The 18,863-nt window shown below is 35.3% G+C and overlaps 3 protein-coding genes across 4 annotated transcripts; 2 read left to right on the top strand and 1 right to left on the bottom strand.

The window, feature by feature from the left end:
• Window positions 1-311: 311 nt before the first annotated feature.
• On the top strand, window positions 312-6,808 carry LOC145222909 (protein O-GlcNAcase-like). Its single transcript, XM_080089151.1, has 19 exons — window positions 312-477; window positions 568-814; window positions 983-1,080; window positions 1,196-1,326; window positions 1,413-1,581; window positions 1,641-1,739; window positions 2,509-2,649; window positions 2,800-2,955; window positions 3,084-3,325; window positions 3,396-3,959; window positions 4,060-4,509; window positions 4,574-4,748; window positions 5,044-5,130; window positions 5,192-5,271; window positions 5,338-5,442; window positions 5,523-5,614; window positions 5,670-5,862; window positions 5,949-6,114; window positions 6,175-6,808. Exons 1-19 carry the CDS (start codon window positions 381-383, stop codon window positions 6,312-6,314), a joined length of 3,432 nt encoding a protein of 1,143 aa, XP_079945277.1. The 5' UTR covers window positions 312-380; the 3' UTR covers window positions 6,315-6,808.
• Window positions 6,809-7,698: 890 nt separating this feature from the next.
• On the top strand, window positions 7,699-9,977 carry LOC145222912 (PWWP domain-containing protein 2A-like). The gene is made up of 3 exons (XM_080089153.1): window positions 7,699-7,903; window positions 7,971-9,320; window positions 9,413-9,977. Exons 1-3 carry the CDS (start codon window positions 7,749-7,751, stop codon window positions 9,522-9,524), a joined length of 1,617 nt encoding a protein of 538 aa, XP_079945279.1. The 5' UTR covers window positions 7,699-7,748; the 3' UTR covers window positions 9,525-9,977.
• Window positions 9,978-10,907: 930 nt separating this feature from the next.
• Window positions 10,908-18,607, bottom strand: LOC145222906 (cytosolic purine 5'-nucleotidase-like). 2 transcript variants are annotated; one of them, XM_080089146.1, is made up of 16 exons: window positions 18,515-18,607; window positions 18,313-18,431; window positions 17,841-17,966; window positions 17,628-17,733; window positions 16,819-16,874; window positions 16,432-16,582; window positions 15,943-16,035; window positions 15,255-15,392; window positions 14,953-14,994; window positions 14,535-14,543; window positions 14,001-14,108; window positions 12,715-12,841; window positions 12,439-12,601; window positions 12,101-12,248; window positions 11,955-12,044; window positions 10,908-11,884 (listed from the first exon to the last, which is right to left on the bottom strand). In XM_080089146.1, exons 1-16 carry the CDS (start codon window positions 18,515-18,517, stop codon window positions 11,693-11,695), a joined length of 1,671 nt encoding a protein of 556 aa, XP_079945272.1. In that variant the 5' UTR covers window positions 18,518-18,607; the 3' UTR covers window positions 10,908-11,692. The 2 variants fall into 2 exon arrangements, with proteins under 2 accessions (XP_079945272.1, XP_079945273.1); XM_080089147.1 differs by lacking the exon at window positions 14,535-14,543.
• Window positions 18,608-18,863: the final 256 nt, after the last annotated feature.

The following is an 18,863-nucleotide window of genomic DNA, read 5'->3' as shown; positions in this document are numbered from 1 at the left end:
TTCCAAGCAAAAATATGTGTAAAAATCAAACTGCATTTCGTCGGCATTTTCCTGCATAATTAATTGCGCTTTAGATAAAAAATAATGGTGCGGATATCAGTAGCCCATCAAAAACATTTCAATAACAAAGATCACTAGGGCGTGACAGTTGACCCCCAGCTGAGTTTTGTGCGCCGTTAAACGAAATGTTTCGCACAACGCCGTCCTCCAAACAAATGCTATAACCAGCAGGAACCAGTTTCATCCGGTTGCAATATAGTATAAGCAAGCTAACTAACTAGTCGATCAGGCAGTACTCTAACTTTACACATACTTAACTGGAAAACAAAGTTTTGCGTTGACAGCTTGGCAAGCTGGTTTTTGATCGTTTATGTATTTTAATGTCGTTCTTATGTGATGTTTTAAAAAAAAAAATCAGGCAAGATTGGAGAGAAAACAGAAAGGTTTACGGTTTTAGTTCTTCAAACCATACTTATGGTTAGGGTTTGTAACTGTGCCAATTAATCAACAAACTGTGTTTGACATACAGAAACGATATTCTAATTGTAAACACAACTATTATGATAGAGAGCTGCTCTGGCGCAATGCTAGAAGAAAAAACAAACCAGGAGGAGACACAAACTAGTGAAGAAGAAAACATGGGCCCTGTAAAATCAAGATTGAAAAAGATGAACTCAGCCACCACAAAAAGAAAACTAGACAATTTTGATCACATAAACATTACTGGAGATGAACATGCGTACATGTGTGGAGTAGTTGAAGGGTTCTATGGAAGACCCTGGACAGCTGAACAGCGGAAAGAACTGTTTTGCAGGTATAGTGTTATTATATTGCAATGATAGCATTTTGGTCTATATTTTAGTATTAAACCAATTGTTGGTGTGTTGTACTATTTCTTAAGTATGATTTTATCCTTTAGGTCAATGGCACAATTAGACATTGTGCTTTAACAAAAAAATACTGAAACCTGTTTTCTTTGCAGAATGGAAGAAATGGGTTTAAATACATATTTGTATGCTCCAAAAGATGATTACAAACATCGCCTGTTTTGGAGAGAAAAGTACTCCAGTGATGAAGCTGGTCTGTTTCACAAATTGCTGTGTTGCATTGCGTTTCAGTTTGTTTAATTACCAAGATCATATCTAAAAATACTTTGGTTGTCTTGTGTTTTTATTTGAGCAATGATTATTTACAGAATTGCTTAAAACTTTAATTGATGAAGCTGAACAGCATAATGTGATGTTTGTTTATGCAATATCCCCAGGCCTTGACATGGTTTTTGGATGTAAAAAAGAAACTGCTTGTCTTAAAAATAAGTTGTTGCAGGTAAACATGTTTTAAATTAAGCCCATTTTTGGCTTCTAAATTACAAAGTGCAATATTTGTTTTCAACAATAGTTATTGTTACTAAGGTCCAATCTCTTGGATGTAAAGCTTTTGCTCTTTTGTTTGATGACATTGACCCTGTTTTGTGTGTTTCTGACATGGATGAATTTGAGTCATCATCCCATGCTCAAGCCTCAATAACAAATCTCATGTTTGATGTTCTAAATCAGCCCCGATTTTTGTTCTGTCCAACTGGTAAGTATTTTCAAACTATTTTTGGGTATTGCTGACTAAACAATTTCACATTTTTGCAGAATATTGCACCAGCATGGCCATCCCTGATGTAAAAAATTCAAGTTATTTAAAAACCCTGGGTAACTCTTTACATCCACTCATCTCTATTATGTGGACAGGTTAGATTTGATGATTAAGAAGTGAATTAACTTTCGGCTCTGTAGTTATATTAATAAATTACCAATAGTTATGTCATCTATGGTGGCGGTTAATTAATAGACAGTTGTCATTTCCTGATTCAGTATTAGTGCACAACAAGCAAACATACAACTTTATGTGGCATATGTGTTGTGAATTTTGGACATTCTGTTTTTTCTGTGTTTTTAGCAAACTGGTTGGATTAAACTTTGTGGTTATATAGTTTTAAAATTGTATTCTTATAAATCCATATTCTCAGTTATATATTACCCAGCTTGTCCCACAGCACTTATGATCAACAACTTTGCATGGTTGAGACTAATAAAAAATTTTGCCTGACACAAGTAAAAATATGACACCCTGTGTAAAATAGTTTAAGTGCCTACATATCATTTTATATAACTGCAGTGAAATGGTAAAATGATGAACATCATCTGTACAAAAGATGTTAGCCAGCACAATATTTTCAATTTCTTTCTAAACTTCAGGACATAAAAATATTTTTAGTAGGCCACAGAGGTATCTGAACATAGTATTTTGATACAATACCATTACTATGCTGCAATAACCACTTGTAAACAGTTGTAAAAGTTTGCAGCATACAATGGGCCACAAACCAGTTGTGGCCATGAAAGAAAATGGTTGGGAAATTACCTTCCTAATCAGATATTTTTTTCATCACAAATGTTCAATATTAAAAATACAAAACCAGTATTTAAATAAACATTAATATTGTTGCCATTATTGTAGGTCCCAAGGTGGTTTCCAATATTATATCAGTGGAATCCATTAAAGTTCTCACTTCAGTACTGAAGCGCAAAGTTGTCATCTGGGACAACATTCATGCCAATGACTATGATCCCAAGCGTGTATTTCTAGGACCATACAAAGGTTTGTAGTTTAAATCAGCCTTTATTTGCATCCAATCGAGTGTACATATTTTGACATTGTGGATATATATTGCAAAAACCCATCCATGTAGTAGGTGTTTAGCAATTACTTGTCAAATCTTAGTTGCTGTAATTAGGGTTTTTCTTTCAGGACGATCAACAGAACTTGTGCCTGAGCTGGCTGGAGCGCTCACCAATCCTAACTGTGAATTTGAGGCAAATTATATTGCCATGCACACTATAGCAAGTTGGTGGAAGAGTTATGTAAAACCAGATTCTGTATCAAACAAAGACGAAAACCCAACAGGTGACATGATATTCTTGCACAATGCCGTTGTTAAGAGCTGATTTTAGGCAGAACATTGGACCAGATTTTGTGTTTGTATACAGCTTACTTTTTTGTTAAAATTCTCCTTTACATCTGGATTTTTTAAGCTGAGGGAACATCCAACAATGAAAAAGATGCAGAAAATTCTTCTGACTCTACTTTGCCTGTTCAAGAGCCTGCTGTTTCCAATCCAGTTGAAGTAGATGGGAGTAGCATAAGCAGTGGGCGAGCAAGTGATGACAGTGATAGTGACACAGACAGTGATTATTCTTCGCATGATGGCAGCTTGTACCCATCATCAGTAAACTTTAACCATGGAGCTTATAATCCTGACATTGCCTTACGTTTGGTAGGTTGTGCCATATTTTATGTTTGCAGTGGTTTAAAAGCTGGGGATTAGTTGACCTTTTTATTTATAGGCTATTCAAGATTGGCTTCCCATATTTTCAAATGTGCGTTACCCTGTTCGAAAAATTGTTCCTAGGAGTGGGACGCCACCCTCAATGTCTATGGTGCCAAATGTTCCTATTGTAAGCCATCCTTCCATACCCAGCATGTGTGTTACCAGGACTGTGATTGAACCAATGGTTAGTGCTAGAATGAATGCAGGCTCCAGGCCAGCATCTCCTGCAGCCAAAGAAGCTCCAAGTACCTCAAGTGTTGAAATTGACATTGACAAAGGGGAACCACAAGGGTATGATGAAAAGCCTGTGGATGTGGTAATGGCTCCAGTTAAATACTCTTCGGCTCCAGGCAGCCCTCTCACTGAAGTAAAAACAGAATTAAATGACAAGGAGGAAACTGACGTTGATTCTGCAGTGGAGAAAAAAATTACGGCCATTAAAGATACAAATGGAAAGACACCAACTCCATCTGAAGATGATGTAGAGATGAAGGAGGACCAATCTGATGAAAAAGCAACTGAGGTCATGCAAACTGAAGCTCAAACACCTCCCAAAGTCCCTGTACTAGTTGCTGATCCTGTAAGTGTTGTCAGGTTACTACATTTTGTTCAGTTTGTGAACCCTGTAACTTTGGTTGATGGTAAAAATTTATCACAGCCAATTCATTTTTTTTACACAGATGGAAACAGAGGAAGCACAAACTGAAAATCAAACATTGATGCAAACTGATGAAGTGGATAGTGATGTTTCCATGGCTACTGCCCAAAGTGGAAGTGCTGTTCCAACTGACATTGATGAAATGGGCAGCCCTTGTCCTATCACAACTGAGGACAAAACCACTGTCAAAGACAACACTGACATTGAAGAAACAAAATCTTTTGTAAAATTGGTTGATGCTGAAATGTCTACCCCTACAACATCACAAAAACTAGATGATTCATCAGATAAACAGTTTCAGTCAGAGTCTTTAAGTGTGGAGTCTCTGCAACTTCTAGTGGAGTGCTTTTACTTACCATATGAACATGGTCCTTCCGCAAAAGAAATGATTTGGAGGTTTAAATGGCTAAATGAAAATGCCATTAAACTGTCTAAGATCAAAGACAAGAAAACAGAAGCGTACCTTGATAAGGTATTGATAAGTTTGCAACAAATTATTGTTTCTCATATTTAAAAAATTGTATGTTCTTATTTAGGCAATTTTGTGGTCAGAAAAGGCACTGGCTTTTGAGGAGCAATGCAAAAGCCTATTAAAGGTTTTTAACCAAATATGTGCATGTCCTAATCGAGCTTTGCTTTTTGATATTTTTCCATACTTATGGGATATGAAAGGAATTGTCTCCATGTTAAGGTCCTACAGCAAATGGCTTGGTAAGTTTAAAATGTGATCTTTGTGAGTTGGTTACACAGAATAGTTTTTGTAGGAACCATACACTCACAAAATTGAAATTCATTAAAAAACATCTTCTGCTTTCATTTCTCAGCTAATAGTATTGAAAACATTAATTGTGTTCATAAATATAATAGAAAGGATAGTCTAGGTATCTACTCTACCTCATGCTTCTGTTGCATCATTTACCACCAAAATTTATGTTTGCTTGTGATTGGAAGTATGATTTGTGGGCTAACTTGTCAGTCACAACACAACATTTTTTGTGCATTGTAGGTTGTTGTGAAGTTCGTCCAGCTGGTACATCAAGTGATGATAGAAATTTTTCTCCTCCTTCATCACCCTCTTCACCATCAAGTAGAAGTAAGTTCAGGTTTTTTTATTTGACTTTTAAATAATGTAATGCCTATGTAATTATGTTTAGAGGCCTTGGATCGCTATAGTTGGCTTGGACCCGACCCGGAACCATGGGCCTTTCGTGGTGGTTTATCTGGTGAATTCCAGGTGTGATGTTAACTGTTTCAGTTTTAGTACTCCATTTCTACAAAAATTAAAATGATTTTTTTGTAGCGCCTTTTACCAGTGGGTTCATCGTTTGATTTGTTTTGTCAAACCATTCCATTAGATCCACAAGTGTGCACTTATATTGTCAGGCCTTATGTTCCTGCTGATGAGGTAAATATTTGTTAATTTCGGCCTACTTGTTTGTTCGGGGATTTTTGGCTTTATATTCCTTAACAAATACTTTGCTACAGGTGTCAGTCTTTGATGTTTGCTATGCAACACATAATGATGGTATGGAGTGTTCAAATTCATTTTCACAACACAAAGATCTTCCTGCTGATGAGTAAACAACATACATTGTGATTTCTTTCAACACATAATAAATCCCCTTTCTGCAGATTGGTTGGTGCCTTGTTAACCTTATCCCCTGAGTACTGCTTTGTTGTTGAGGATGAATCTGGTGTTTGTGGCTATCTGGCTGCTACACTGAATGCACAAAAGTTTTGGAAAAAGTATGAAATGGCATATTTGCCTGAAATGAGAGAAAAGTATGTAAAACCTGAAAGTGATGAAGAAATGTCTGAAGTTGAGGTACCTTTTTATTAAGTCCAAGCATTGCTTTGTAGTTGGAGAGGTTTTGTTGTGAAATTCTCTTGCTGCAAACAATTACTTTTCAGAAAATGATTGTGGACTTCCATAGCAGTAAAGACCGCTTTAGCTATGCTCCTGATGATCTTGCTTCAACACATCCTTCCCTTATGACTCTAGCTCTGAAACAAAATACAAATTTCACCATTGCGAAAAGCATGACAGTATGTTTGTTGTCTGCGTTAAAATCACACAGTAAGTAACACCCGTGTTTTGACATCACCAGGGAATAAATGATTTTATCCTGATGTTTAGATTCTTGTGGGGTGCATGCTCTTGTTTCACAAGACTCAGTTCATCTTCTTGATCTGTATACAAAGCTGGGTTTTGGAAAAATCAATGGCAGTGACACTCCTGAATTGAGCAAGTTTAAAGTGCTGGGTAGAACATTTTAGCAATTCTTCAATGCTACTTTTGCATCCACTGCAATACGTTGCTTTGATGACACAATGTTGTGCATTTTTATGGTAACCGTTCTTGAAGGATGCTAACAAAAACATGCTTATGTCATTACAGAACCAAAAAATTTCCACACTTGCAAAAACAAAAGTGCTACCAAGTTTTTAGTTACACTGAATTTAGGGTGCATGGTGTTCGATATGATATTACTTCAATCGCAAATTCTGTGCAATTTTCGTTTCACGTTTCGTAGTGCAAGCAGCGAGTTTTCATACCCGTGCAAGAAGTTGAATTGTTGCTTTTGTGAAAGTGAGCTATAGTGATACAAATATATATTTTTTTCTTGTTTTCATGGGATTTTCATCATGAAAATGCTTGTTTTTTTTAAATGGTTATAAATGTGTTCACTTACTTTTGATCATTGTGTTTCATTCGAATACCGCGTCTGGCGGAGCACTGTCGAAAATACAAATTAATTGTTCCGAGCGTAGAGGCGTTTTGGAGGTATATTACGGAAAAAGTTAGGCCACAATGGGGCAGATTATGTGCCTGATTCAATTTTTGCAATAGCAAAATGTACAGAAATTACTAAAACTGAAGCAACCTTGAACAGTGCTGTTGGTGCGAGGGGGTAGGGTAGTGGCGGTGCAAGGCTCGTATTTCTTGTCCTGTTCAAGCGGGGATTATATGTGCAACCCTTATTGTTGATAAAGAAAGGCAACACTGTCTCGTTGCCTTGACAATTAAATTGCATTTTGCAAGAATGCAACTGGTAGTCTCAACTCTCAAGGCTAGGCTTTTTAGGCTAGGAATTCGTCAACAGTCAGTTGTTGAACAGTGGTGGAGGAACTTGCACGGTGATTCCCCCCTCATTAGCATAAGTAAAATAAGATGAATAAACTGATAACAAATACATTTGTACCAAACTTTGAAATACTACAACGCTCTTTAGGATTCAATATTGTAAAAGACGTTTTTCTGTTGTCATTTAGAAACGATACTAACGGACTTGCGTTTGCCGATTTGAACGTTGGTGAACTTGTGCAATGTACATTACTATGATGGAAAAAAATGTCAAACTCCATTTTAACAAAATCAAATTACTACTAATAAAATAAATATCTGAACTATTGATTTATCAAAAGTAAATATTTTTTATTAGTGAATGTTAATTATACTGGTACAAATGTAGTGATTTAAGTAGTTTAAAAAACATGTAGATGAAATAATTTAACACAAAACAGGCTACAGACAATTAAAAAAAACTGTGTTAAGTTGTTCACAATGTGTTTTAACAGTATATTTGGACATTGCTTTTATATTATATTACTTATTTATTAAATCACATGCTGTATAATTTAAAAGTTGTTTGATTTTTATTATTCCATTTTTGTGATCAATTGTTTTGTAGTGTTTGCAGATTGGAAATAATGCCACAAAAACGAAAAACTAGACAAACCCTTAAAAAGGGTGATAATGTTGTTGCAACAGTTGAAGATATTGTTCACAATCACGATTGTTTGATTGTATCATTCATTTTTCAAAATAGGAAGTACTGCGGGGCGTTGATGGATACTAGTAAAAAGTAATGTATATTTTTTAAATATTTGCAAAAATTGTTTTGTGTTGTAACTGTATTTTTTGTCTTACAGAGGGGCACCATATGGCATTTCAGCTCCCATAGAAAATGAACAAGAAACAAATCTGACAGATTCAAAGTTTGGTGTGAAAAACCCATTTCCTCAACCACTATTACTGCGGCAATCATTTCATCAGGATGTTCCGCAACCGCCTCTGAGAAATATATTTCGTCGTACAAGAAGATCTCGAAGAAAAGTCAAGTTAAACATTTTGCAACAAACCAGTAGCAAACACAAAGACACATCAACCCATGAGCCTTCATGCACTTGCAAATACTGCAGTCGTGTTTCCAAGTCTAACAAGCGTAAAATAGATGAGAATAAATTTGATGGTCCAGTAGATGAAAAACTAAAGAGGTTAAAGTATAGTGATGACACTCCCTCAACTAGTTCTGACGAGGAATCAAGCTCACGGCACTTAATTCGTGAAGAAATCACTTCCCCCATGAAATCATTAATGCCTGGAACCATCCAATCTCGTCAAAAAGTTGTACAACGAAGTCCTGTAATAAAGATAACATTTAACACCCCAGGCGGAAAAGGCAAAGTGGTAAAAATACCTTCACGACCTCATGTTTCACCTGTCAAAGAATTACAAAGTGAAGAATCCAGCAAAAATGTTTACTTGACCAAAAAACGAATTTGTAAACAGCAAACATTGGGGTATAACAAGCTGTCAGCAACAAGTGGTGAAGAGAAACCTAAAATTGTCAAACGCAAGTACCGAAAAAGACAATATGTGGGTCAGCTTCCAGACATTGCAGAGGGTAGCATTGGCTTAGATAAAATTAAATTTATCAACAAAAAGAACACCAAGCAAGACCAGGCAATGAAAGTTTTAAAGCGGGTAAAACGAAACTCTTTTTCAGCCAATGTTGCAGTTCCTCACAATAAACAAGAGACCAGCTCAATAGGCAACCCTTCATACAACAAAGACTTGCGAGTAGTTTTAAAGCCCATAGATGGCAGAAATGGCTATCTACTCCCACCGCAGTCTTGTAAGCTTAGTGATATTGTTACCCAGGATCTTGCAGAAGTTTTTGAAGACTTGGATGGCAATCAAGAAGACTTTAAAGGTTTTACTTGTCAAAAGATGGACAAAAAACCTGATGTACCTAAAAGTCATACGCTGTCTGTCACAAGCTGTAAAACGCCCAATGGTCTTCTGACCCATGGAGATGTTGTGTGGGGAAAACTAACTGGCTATCCATGGTGGCCAAGTAGGGTAACTAAACTAATTGTCACAAAAACAGATGGCAAAATACTTCAGCAGGAAGCAATTGTTGCTTGGTTTCAATCACGAACAACATCAACAATATCTGTACGAAATGTTGAATCATTTCATAAATCATTCAATGTTAGGTAGGTAACGAAATTTGAACATACCCAATTGGCTGGTTAAGTAATTCTGTTGCATTATTGTGAACAGTGTGGACAAATATGTTGTTTTTTAGGTTTCAGAAAAAACGCAAAGGCTTGTACCAAAAGGCAGTTGCTGATGCACGCAGTGCGCTAAAGGAAATCACGCCAGAAGTTCGAAAATTGATCTCTCAGTTTGAAACATGACATTTTCTGATGAAATCCAGAAGTTTTACACCATTCTCAATGTGGCATAACTTCAAAACATCTTTGCAATTTATCTTTTTTATATTTTACCTACAATAGGCCACCGTAACATGCTAGTCGACAGTTACATTTGTCTTTCGTGTATATGTGTGCTTTTTTGTTGCACTGTATATTCATTCAAAATTCCCTTTTCAGGCACAATTTGAATTTTTTTGCAGAAGCATGCTACCAACTACTTAGTTAATCATTAGAGGTGATTATATGGATGTTTGAATATCACATTTACATTAAAAACAACTTCATTTTCAAATGTTAAGTTTTGTGTGACTACGTGGTTGTGGCACTAAATTGCATTGGGACAATCAGGACTAGGTAAATCAATGACATTATCTCCTATTTCTTTTTTGTTGTTTTTATGTTGACTACCAGTTAAATGTGTACAACCAAACATGAGCAGTGTTTGTGTCTTTTTGTTTAGTTTAGAATAGGTCCAGACAAGGGAAGGAATGCCATTTTTAGAAATGTTACACATAACTCAGTTCTGGTGCTTTAATAATTCCATGTGTAGTTTAACCATGTTTAACTTTAAACATGTAATTTTTGCCTAATATGTGTGACAAGTTTGCAGGAGATCGACTAAAATGTGTGTACATGTTATATTTTCTTAACCTATTTTTTACACAAAAAGTGGGTACGCGAAAAAGAAAGGAAAAATTCCATCAATTATAAAATGATTTAGTCATTATAAATTAACGAAGTTTAAAACAATGTTTTTTTAGCCCAAAAACAGCTTAATGTATTATTTTTGAGGTCCACCAAACAGAATCTGGTTGTAAAATTTGCTCCTTAAACAACTGACCACCGGGTGGGGATGGTGGTCCAAAATTATTGATTTTATGCCAAGTGGGCTAGGTAGGTGGCATGCACAGACCCTGCTACCAGTTTAAAACAGTTTCCAGAGATCCATAGATGGTTGGGAATAATCGGTACAACTGCTTGATCAATAGAAGTGCTTCTTAACATGTCAGCAGCTGTAATCCTCATTTTGCACCCATTATTTCAACTTGTGGAGCAATTATATATTTGTGTCCTGTTCACACATTTTCTCTGCAAAATAATTGTTGGCTGTACAAGCTTGTACATTGCCATATTATGTAGGTCACAGGTATTCCAAGTCTCCAGTTACTACTTTGTATGCCAAAAGACATAAAATTAGGGTAGATAGATCCAAACTGTAATGGTATGCTGTACAGCTAGACCACATTTCACACAATATTTGAACCTACTTACTTATATCTGGATTTGCTTTTGTGGGTTTCATTAAAATTTTTGAAGATCTGACTAAGAATTAACTTGCTTTTTTCCACAATGTCTTGCAAAATGTTGCTATTGAGGATGTTTATTCACCAAATATTAGCAACATTACAAGCAAGCAGTTAGTGATTGCAAAACACCAGCATAATATATGTAGATAAGTTCGGGCTTGTCAAAAAAGGTGCTGCAGTAAAAACATCAGAATCTGTACAATAGCACAATATTGGTGATTTTCAGTGGTGCACATGTTGCAGTGATTGTTGATATTTGAACAAAGTCACAACTTTTCTGGCTTGTACATTTGCTTTGTTCAGTGCAACCCCTAACACGTTTAATGCACTATATGGTATATGTCACAAAAACGCAAGCATTGAGCCACACAAAGTAAAAATCCCTGCAGTAAAACATATTACAACGAGTAAAACCAAGGGCCTCTATTTGTACAAGCAACAAAGAGTTTGCTTCGGTGCAGCCAAACTAAAACTTAGGCAGTCAACAAAAGTAATGAGAAAAGTTATTTACAAAACTTTAGTTGGTGATTTTGTAAACTGGAACATGTCAATTTCTTGTAGTACAAAGAAATAAACCAAGACTAAAACTGTGGTAAAACCATAACCAGAAAATAAAACTATACAGTGAGAAAACTATACAGTCCACAAGTTTGACTTAAACAATAAACTCATATGTACAAAAAAGGATAGATATTCCATGAACTGCTTCACAAATGGGATAGAAAAACTTATTTAGCACTACATAAAAATGTATGTACATTCACCAATCGCAAAAATAATAAAACATTTGCACAAAGATAAATTAGATTTAGTTACAGGAATTTTGATTCAATAAAAAGTAGATTAGTCATCTGACTCATCATCTTCTTCTGGGGTGTAAAGAATTTCTGATGATTTCCACATTTTTTGACTTGGCATGTTTGAAAGTCTTTCCTCACTGTTTTCAGTGATGGCATGACTGTCTCTGTTTGACATTGGACTTTCTTCAACTTCGCCAAACTCTGAGTTATGATCAACTGCCGTTTCATGAGGCATCTAGAAAATATTGTTTTAAGCATGAAAAACAACAACCCTTTCTACAGATAAAAAGTTTCCAAATTCCTACCAGCACAGATGGGGCCCGGAAAAAATAACAAAATGGATAGTGTAGTAAGTTGATAAAAGAGGAAGCATAAATGTCTGCATACCGTGAGACCTGAAGAACAAATTTATTTTTTAGAGTCTAAAACAGCACCAAAGTTTTAGGCCTACCTGACTGGCAAAAAAGGTTTGTCGTGAACCACTCCTGAACAAACTACCAAATGTCCCAAAGGCCATATCCATCTCATGGACAACTGACCTTACTTTTTCATGTAAGCTGTGAACACATGGTTGCTCACAAGAGGCACTATCGAGGTTTCTGAAGAAAGTGATAACATTGGTTTTTGCCATATTACAAAATTATGACTGAACAAATTCATTATTCATTTTAATGCAATTTATAATTTCTTCATTTTTACACACAAAAAGTGTCATAAACATATAGTTGCTTTCCAAAAAACATGGTAACATACAAACAATTAAATGAAAAACTAAAGTTTAACACCAACCTGTATTGGTCACCGATCATGGCATCCAGGTCATTTATCTGGTGGTAGAGTTCTTTTTTATCAAACCAAATCGAAAGTTCATGTGATATTTCAGGAACAACAAGAAAAGTTCTCCAACCCCTCCTTTTCTTTGACTTTAGAATATCACCGAAAATGTGGTCGCCTAATGTACCAAATTATGTTTATTAAAACATTCAAAAACATGGGAGACATTTTTGATTGTATGAAAGTGGTTGCATCTTTTAATGAACAAAATCTGTGTAATATGGTACTCACCAATGTAAAGAATGTCCCTTCCTTTAGCCCCCATCATGTCACACAACACATCCGACGATCCACCGGAGTAAATGGCTCCCTTTTCTAGTTCACCCATATATGAACCAATGTGTAAATGTCCAGTGTCCTGTCAAGTAAAAATCTTATTCAAAAAGCAATGCATAGTTTTAAAACTTTATAGCGCAGTTACCTAGAAATGGGTGGCGTTTACTATATACTTGCAATTTATCCACATGGTTACTCATCTACATGCACCATTTACCATACTTACAACAGATGTACACTTGTTATCTAAAACAACTTGAGTCTCTACATTTATAAGTCTTTTAACAACAATATTGTTTCTGCAAACAGAAATGAGGGGGTCCCCACACACATGAAAATAAAAATTGGTAACAGTATTAATAATGTGCGATCATCATTAAGTTTAAAGACAAATCGGTAGAAACCAAAAAAGGATTTGTTCACTTCAACCAAAGCCTGCTTTGTTATATCATTAGTATCATAGGCGCCGAGTAGGTGGTGGCGGGGTGGCGTTTGTGAAGCACGGTGGCGGCCACTGTGCATATTTTGGTTGGTTTGCAGCGGTTTCTTACGGGACATCGTAAAATCTGAGAAAAATTAGGAACGATTTTGCTTTTTAGCAAGTGCGCTGGCGAACAAGCAACAAAACACTGCAACCTGTTTGGGTTAGTGCCTTGTTTATGATGCCAAACACACAATTGTTGCCAAGCAACAAAAAACTGCACCCTGTTTGGCCATTATTGTGTACAATTCGATTGTGCTATGATAAATGTTTTTTTATGTAAAACAAAGCAGCAACAACAACGAAACAAAACATTTTTAAACGCTGCTAAACCAATCATAAACATCACAGCAAAGTGTTCCAGATCAATATTATTCAAAACATCTTTTTTTATGATTTTGACAAACGTTGGATTCTATTGTAAGTTAGTTGGGCTTTTAGTTGAGCTGATGTGGTTGCACGCATTAGTGACGTCACATAAAATGACGTCATACTTTTAAGTCCGCCACCTTGCATTTTTGTAAAACTCGGCGCCTATGATTAGTATGTTTGAATTCGCTTTTTTTTAAAAAAAGAACAAACAAAGTAAATACATTTTCAACACAGGTTTCACAGACTTTGGGTTAACTACTGCACAAAATTACTCTTTCCTTTTCCCAAATGGGTGAAACAAACCAGTGCTAGACAGAAAAAAATACCGACGAAAACAATATGGGAAGGAGACCCATAATTGGGCTTATGATAGAAAGTTCATTTTTACCAAGTCAACTTGACGCAGGGTAGTGCCTTCACCAAAAAACAAGGGCTTCTTTGCTTCCACCAAAACAAAGTCGAAGTAACTTCTCCATGGCCGATGTTCTGTTCCAGGCTGTTGCACAAATACAAAAAATATTGATACATAAGCATTTTTACAACATGCATTTTGTACTGTGACTACCAGTGTATAAAAATCAAATAGATTTAGAAGAAAAGTATTTTGATTTTGATTTGCTTTGCAAAGTGATTTGCAAATGAGATGTGGCTGAAAATTCAGTGTGAAACAAATAAAATATAGCGACAGATTTAGTGGTTTTTCACACTGAATTTTCTTGATCTGATTTTAATGACTCTGAATCGTCGCGGTCGTTTTACTTGAAAGGAGATTTCAATAATAAGAAAAGAATTACTACGTGAGATGTGGCTGTTAGCATAAATTTACTTGTAATCACAGCTACTTGCTTCCAATTTTAAAACCAGAAATTTAAGGGTATAATTCATTTAGACATGCTCATGCAATTGGCCATGTATGCTATACCTGGGTTCCCTTTGTTTTCAATGGGTGATGTTGCAAAGGCAAAAGCAGTTGCCAAGGTGATTCAGGGCAAGCAATAAACACAAACATGTGAAAAACAGCAAAAAATGGTTAGTTGCACAAACTATTTCAAAAAACTACACACAAATGTCATGGTAGTTAATTTGCTAAATTGTAAAAATAATAATTTTTTTGGCTGAAAAATTATTGACCATAAAGCTAGAAGAGTTTAAAAACTTGAACTTCTTAAAAGCAACAAATCTAACTGTTTTAGGTGACCGTGTATGTGTGAAAATGTCTGTTAAGGCAAGCATTAGTGTTTAAATGCTATAAAATACATCAAAAACTCAAAACTGAACAACACTTCACATTTCAGGTGTAAGTGAAACCACAACATTTAAATTTAAGTGCAATTGCATACCTGTGGGCCATGTGGAAAGTCAAAGAGGTATGTCATTATACGCTGCAAAACAAGAAAAGAATGCCACTTGTGCAAAACAAAGTGTTTGCAAATTCATGGATTTGTGTACCAATAAACACATAAAGATTAACCCTATTTGCAACAAAATCACACAGCATTAACTCTGTATTTACACATTAGCATTTATTCATATTCATTGCAAACATTGTAGGATGCCTATCAGTGACCACATATAGGGTTTAAGTTAATGATATCAGAGTGGCATCATCAACACAGAAGACAAACTATGCATCATAGCTTACGTTGGTGTACAGGAAGTCACTATTGGTGACAAGGAACACTTTGCCGTGGTCCCTCATTCGGTCAAGAAGCAAAGGAAGCTTTGGTTCTTTCACCACATACTTGTCAAGGTTTTCAACGGACTTTGCCTTTAAAGTCCCCTGTAAAGAAAAGTGTCAACCTTGTGACTATAAATTTGCAAGGTTGCTAAACAACTTGGTGCATGTTTTCACATTCTAAATTCGATCCAGCTGTTGATATTTCTACATATTAGTTTGTTTTGCTTATGGATTTTGATGATAAGTCCATGATAGAAATGTCAGAAATTTTTATTTCATTTAGGGTAGATAAAAGACTGTTTATTGACTATGCCAAAATATAATAAAATTCTACACTCAGAATGAGCCTACACACAAAATGTTAACTGGCCTTGACCAGTTGACAAGTGTCAAAAACTTAACACCATGGTGAACTCGCAGACCTCCCTCTAATTAACACAATTCATTTCCAAACAGTAAAGCATGTCAAAAGTGCCCTTGGGAATTCGATAGCAAACAAAGTGATTACTTGTGACTTTTTATAACTGTTGAGTCAAGGTCTGCAAATAAACATGATGGTTGTGCCCTCAGCCAAACAAACTCTTTCAAATTGCCTTCACTAAAGCGGTATGTAATTTGCGTTTGAAGTTTAATTGATTTGCAGAATACTCACATGCAAATGTACATAATCCACTGCATTTCTGATGTCTGTATGAATTGTGACATAAGACATCATTAAGTTGTCTTTCTGGATCCCATTCTTTTTCTGTAATAAAGTAAAATACAGTACACAATGTGGTATTGGATAAGTACAGTAAATCTGTGCATGAATATTTATTACAACACACCGGGTATAATTTTATGTCAAAAAATAAGGAAACTTTCAAAATTGTGTGCATTGCTTGGACTTGAAAATTAAATTTTAATGACATGTTGCAATATGCATGAGTAAGTGTATGTTTAATTTACTTAAGTAACCTGTTTGTAAGGACTAATAAACAAGCACAAATTAACAGAAAGAAAAAAAATTGTAGGTTTTTTTTTAATCTTATGTATACAAATTTATGTGGCATATATTGTACTAAATGTTTATTAATTAAATTGCCTTCAGCTCAGCAATTTGTTAAAAAAATCTTGCTTTTGATAATGACTGTTTTTATACCTGTACATATCCATCGGTGTTGCTGAAGTAATTGATGACACATGCTTGCAAGTAGATTTCAGGCAAGTTAAAGAGTGTGTTGCAGATGAAATATCGTTTAGTGTCACTTAACTGAATAAACTTGTTTGGATAGTCAGCTATCACCTCATGCCTAAAAACAAATATACAATCATCAAATTCGAACAACTGGAACACAATAGCATATGATTCAAACTCAATATTGAAGTTGAGAATTCGTGAACTTTTCACTATTGTCAGACAAACATAAACAGAAAATGTGACAACTTCCTGTCATGACTGCAAGGCATTTTCTGACATCCAGCAATGTTTACAATCTATCCATCATCATAACCCAGCAAATCTGTTTATCACTGTCAGTTAACTTACGTTTTTAAAAAGCGAAAACCATGAGTGCACACCAGAATGTTGCCATATGTGTCAACCTGCATAAAGCAAAAATACTATACATGCATGTTGTGATTCTTCATTATTATGCAATGTGGGCAATTTAACACAGCTTTATTAAAAAAGTAGCAAATCTAATTCATATTTATGTCACACTTTGGTTCTTGAAAAATGCAAATGTTGTCATTTAGACACTCAAACATTTTACAATCATCAAGTGTGTTGTATTGAAGGGCATGAATTATTGCACATGATGTAATATAATAACTACCAAGATAGGATGGTGCGAAGATTGTTGCCATGACAAGGGCACACAGACATGTTATTGGGGCCAGTCTCCGCCAGGCCTTGAGCAAATGGTTTCCTAAATATTGAGCATTGGTATCACAATGTTACTTATTTACCCAAATCAACAGGCACCAGTGGGTTGCTGTTTCATCAACTGGTAGGGAAGATACCTAACACACCTACAAACTGAATGTTGTAATTCACTATTTTTGCAACACTGTCATCTGTTTGGTTCAAGTTTGCTTATTTATTAAAAACTGTTTTATTTTCCAAATTTATTAAAGGTTATTGTCCAAATTTATTGAAGTATTGACAAACAACTTCTTTTAGGGAGGTGTTGAGAAATAAATGATGATGAACTATTTTTAAATAATTTAGCTTTCCGCAATTCTCAAAAACATGTTTGCACAGATGATCAATATAACCTGATGATGGCTTTACTAGACAATGGCTAAACTTAAAACAGAATCGATCTTAAGTGTACAAAACAATATTTGCTTTACCTTGAGCATATGTCCGAGCTCGCGGTCAAATATTAACCCACGTAATACAAATGATGGATCATAAACATACGTTCTTAGGTCTTCTGGGTAGCCACATTCAATCAGCCTGGAAACAACAAAAGGTTAGGAATTTAACACACCAATTAGATATAATGTCATGTATGAAGTAGATTCTCACAGCAAAAAGGAATTATAGTGTACTATGCTATTTACCTTTCTCTTGCTAAGTCGAATCCCAATTCTTCATACTGTGGTGATTTGTACACTGCCAATGTGTAGTCCATGTCAAAACCAAAGAATTTGATTTTGTCCATGCTAAGACTTCGATTCACAAACACTCTACACAAAGAGTTTTTATTTGCAGCCATGTTCATGTTACACACTACTACCCCTTAATCCAGCTGACAAAACACTGCACATCAGTAAAGTAAGGATAGTGTCTTTGGAATTTGGCTCACAAGAAATTAATGTTTAACCATGCCCATTAAGTCATTATAGCAAAGTAAGACTTTGCAGAAATTATTTGTTGCTTGCACCATGCAGTTTTAAATACTAGCCAATAAATATATATGAGAAAAAAAAACCTTTTTCATGCTCTATTAAAAAAGTGCTACAATGTTTGTTGATTTTGTGAGAAAGTTTAAAAATGTTTTATGATTTTTCTCATTTTTTTTTCTATTTTTACCTTGTGCTCGGACCCCGTTTGTAAGCTCTATGCTCTTGATCATGTTTAATCTTGTGTTGTAGTTCGGTCTTTTCATCATACCCATTGTGGCAACAAGGGCCTTTGCTTGTTAACAAGTCCTTGAAATATAAAGTATAAAAAATAAAACATGCCAAAGCAAACAAAATGTGATTTTTTGCAACCAAAAAGTAAATAAACCCACCATTTCCACACAGAAGAAAGGGCAGAATACAATGCTTTCAATTCAAAACAAATGTAGCTGTTAAATCTATACAAAACAAACAGGCAGCATTAAGAAACACTGGACAAGCAAACTAGACCATGTACCTTTGTACATACATGACATTAAGAAGAAATGTGCAGAGACGGAAAGAATTGTTATTTCTGTCACTCACACATTGCAAAACACTTTGATACCACTGCTAAATTAATCAACAAGATCCAAAATTATTGCCTTTGAAGGGACACCTAACTAACATAAAAATATTTACTAAAATCGCAAAGTTGTGTAAACATTATGGAAAACTTAACATATTTAGTTTACACACATT

The sequence above is a fragment of the Phallusia mammillata genome, chromosome 4 (assembly GCF_965637545.1).
Source record: "Phallusia mammillata chromosome 4, kaPhaMamm4.hap1.1, whole genome shotgun sequence".
Lineage (NCBI taxonomy): Eukaryota > Metazoa > Chordata > Ascidiacea > Phlebobranchia > Ascidiidae > Phallusia > Phallusia mammillata.
Note: the sequence above shows the minus strand (reverse complement) of the source record. Positions and strands in the feature narration are given on the sequence as shown.

What these genes read in the sequence shown, in the direction of transcription:
- LOC145222906 (XM_080089146.1), bottom strand. An exon ending in GGTTTTCGCTTTTTAAAAAC is followed by an intron (nt 16,583 to 16,818) that starts GTAAGTTAACTG and finishes ATTTGTTTTTAG; the next exon opens with GCATGAGGTGATAGCTGACT. An exon ending in ACACCGATGGATATGTACAG is followed by an intron (nt 16,036 to 16,431) that starts GTATAAAAACAG and finishes ACTTTATTACAG; the next exon opens with AAAAAGAATGGGATCCAGAA.
- LOC145222909 (XM_080089151.1), top strand. Translation starts at nt 381, where the DNA reads ATGTCGTTCTTATGTGATGTTTTAAAAAAAAAAATCAGGCAAGATTGG. An exon ending in ATTTTTGTTCTGTCCAACTG is followed by an intron (nt 1,582 to 1,640) that starts GTAAGTATTTTC and finishes ACATTTTTGCAG; the next exon opens with AATATTGCACCAGCATGGCC. An exon ending in ATTTCTAGGACCATACAAAG is followed by an intron (nt 2,650 to 2,799) that starts GTTTGTAGTTTA and finishes TTTTTCTTTCAG; the next exon opens with GACGATCAACAGAACTTGTG.
- LOC145222912 (XM_080089153.1), top strand. Translation starts at nt 7,749, where the DNA reads ATGCCACAAAAACGAAAAACTAGACAAACCCTTAAAAAGGGTGATAAT. An exon ending in TTGATGGATACTAGTAAAAA is followed by an intron (nt 7,904 to 7,970) that starts GTAATGTATATT and finishes TTTGTCTTACAG; the next exon opens with AGGGGCACCATATGGCATTT. An exon ending in CATAAATCATTCAATGTTAG is followed by an intron (nt 9,321 to 9,412) that starts GTAGGTAACGAA and finishes GTTGTTTTTTAG; the next exon opens with GTTTCAGAAAAAACGCAAAG.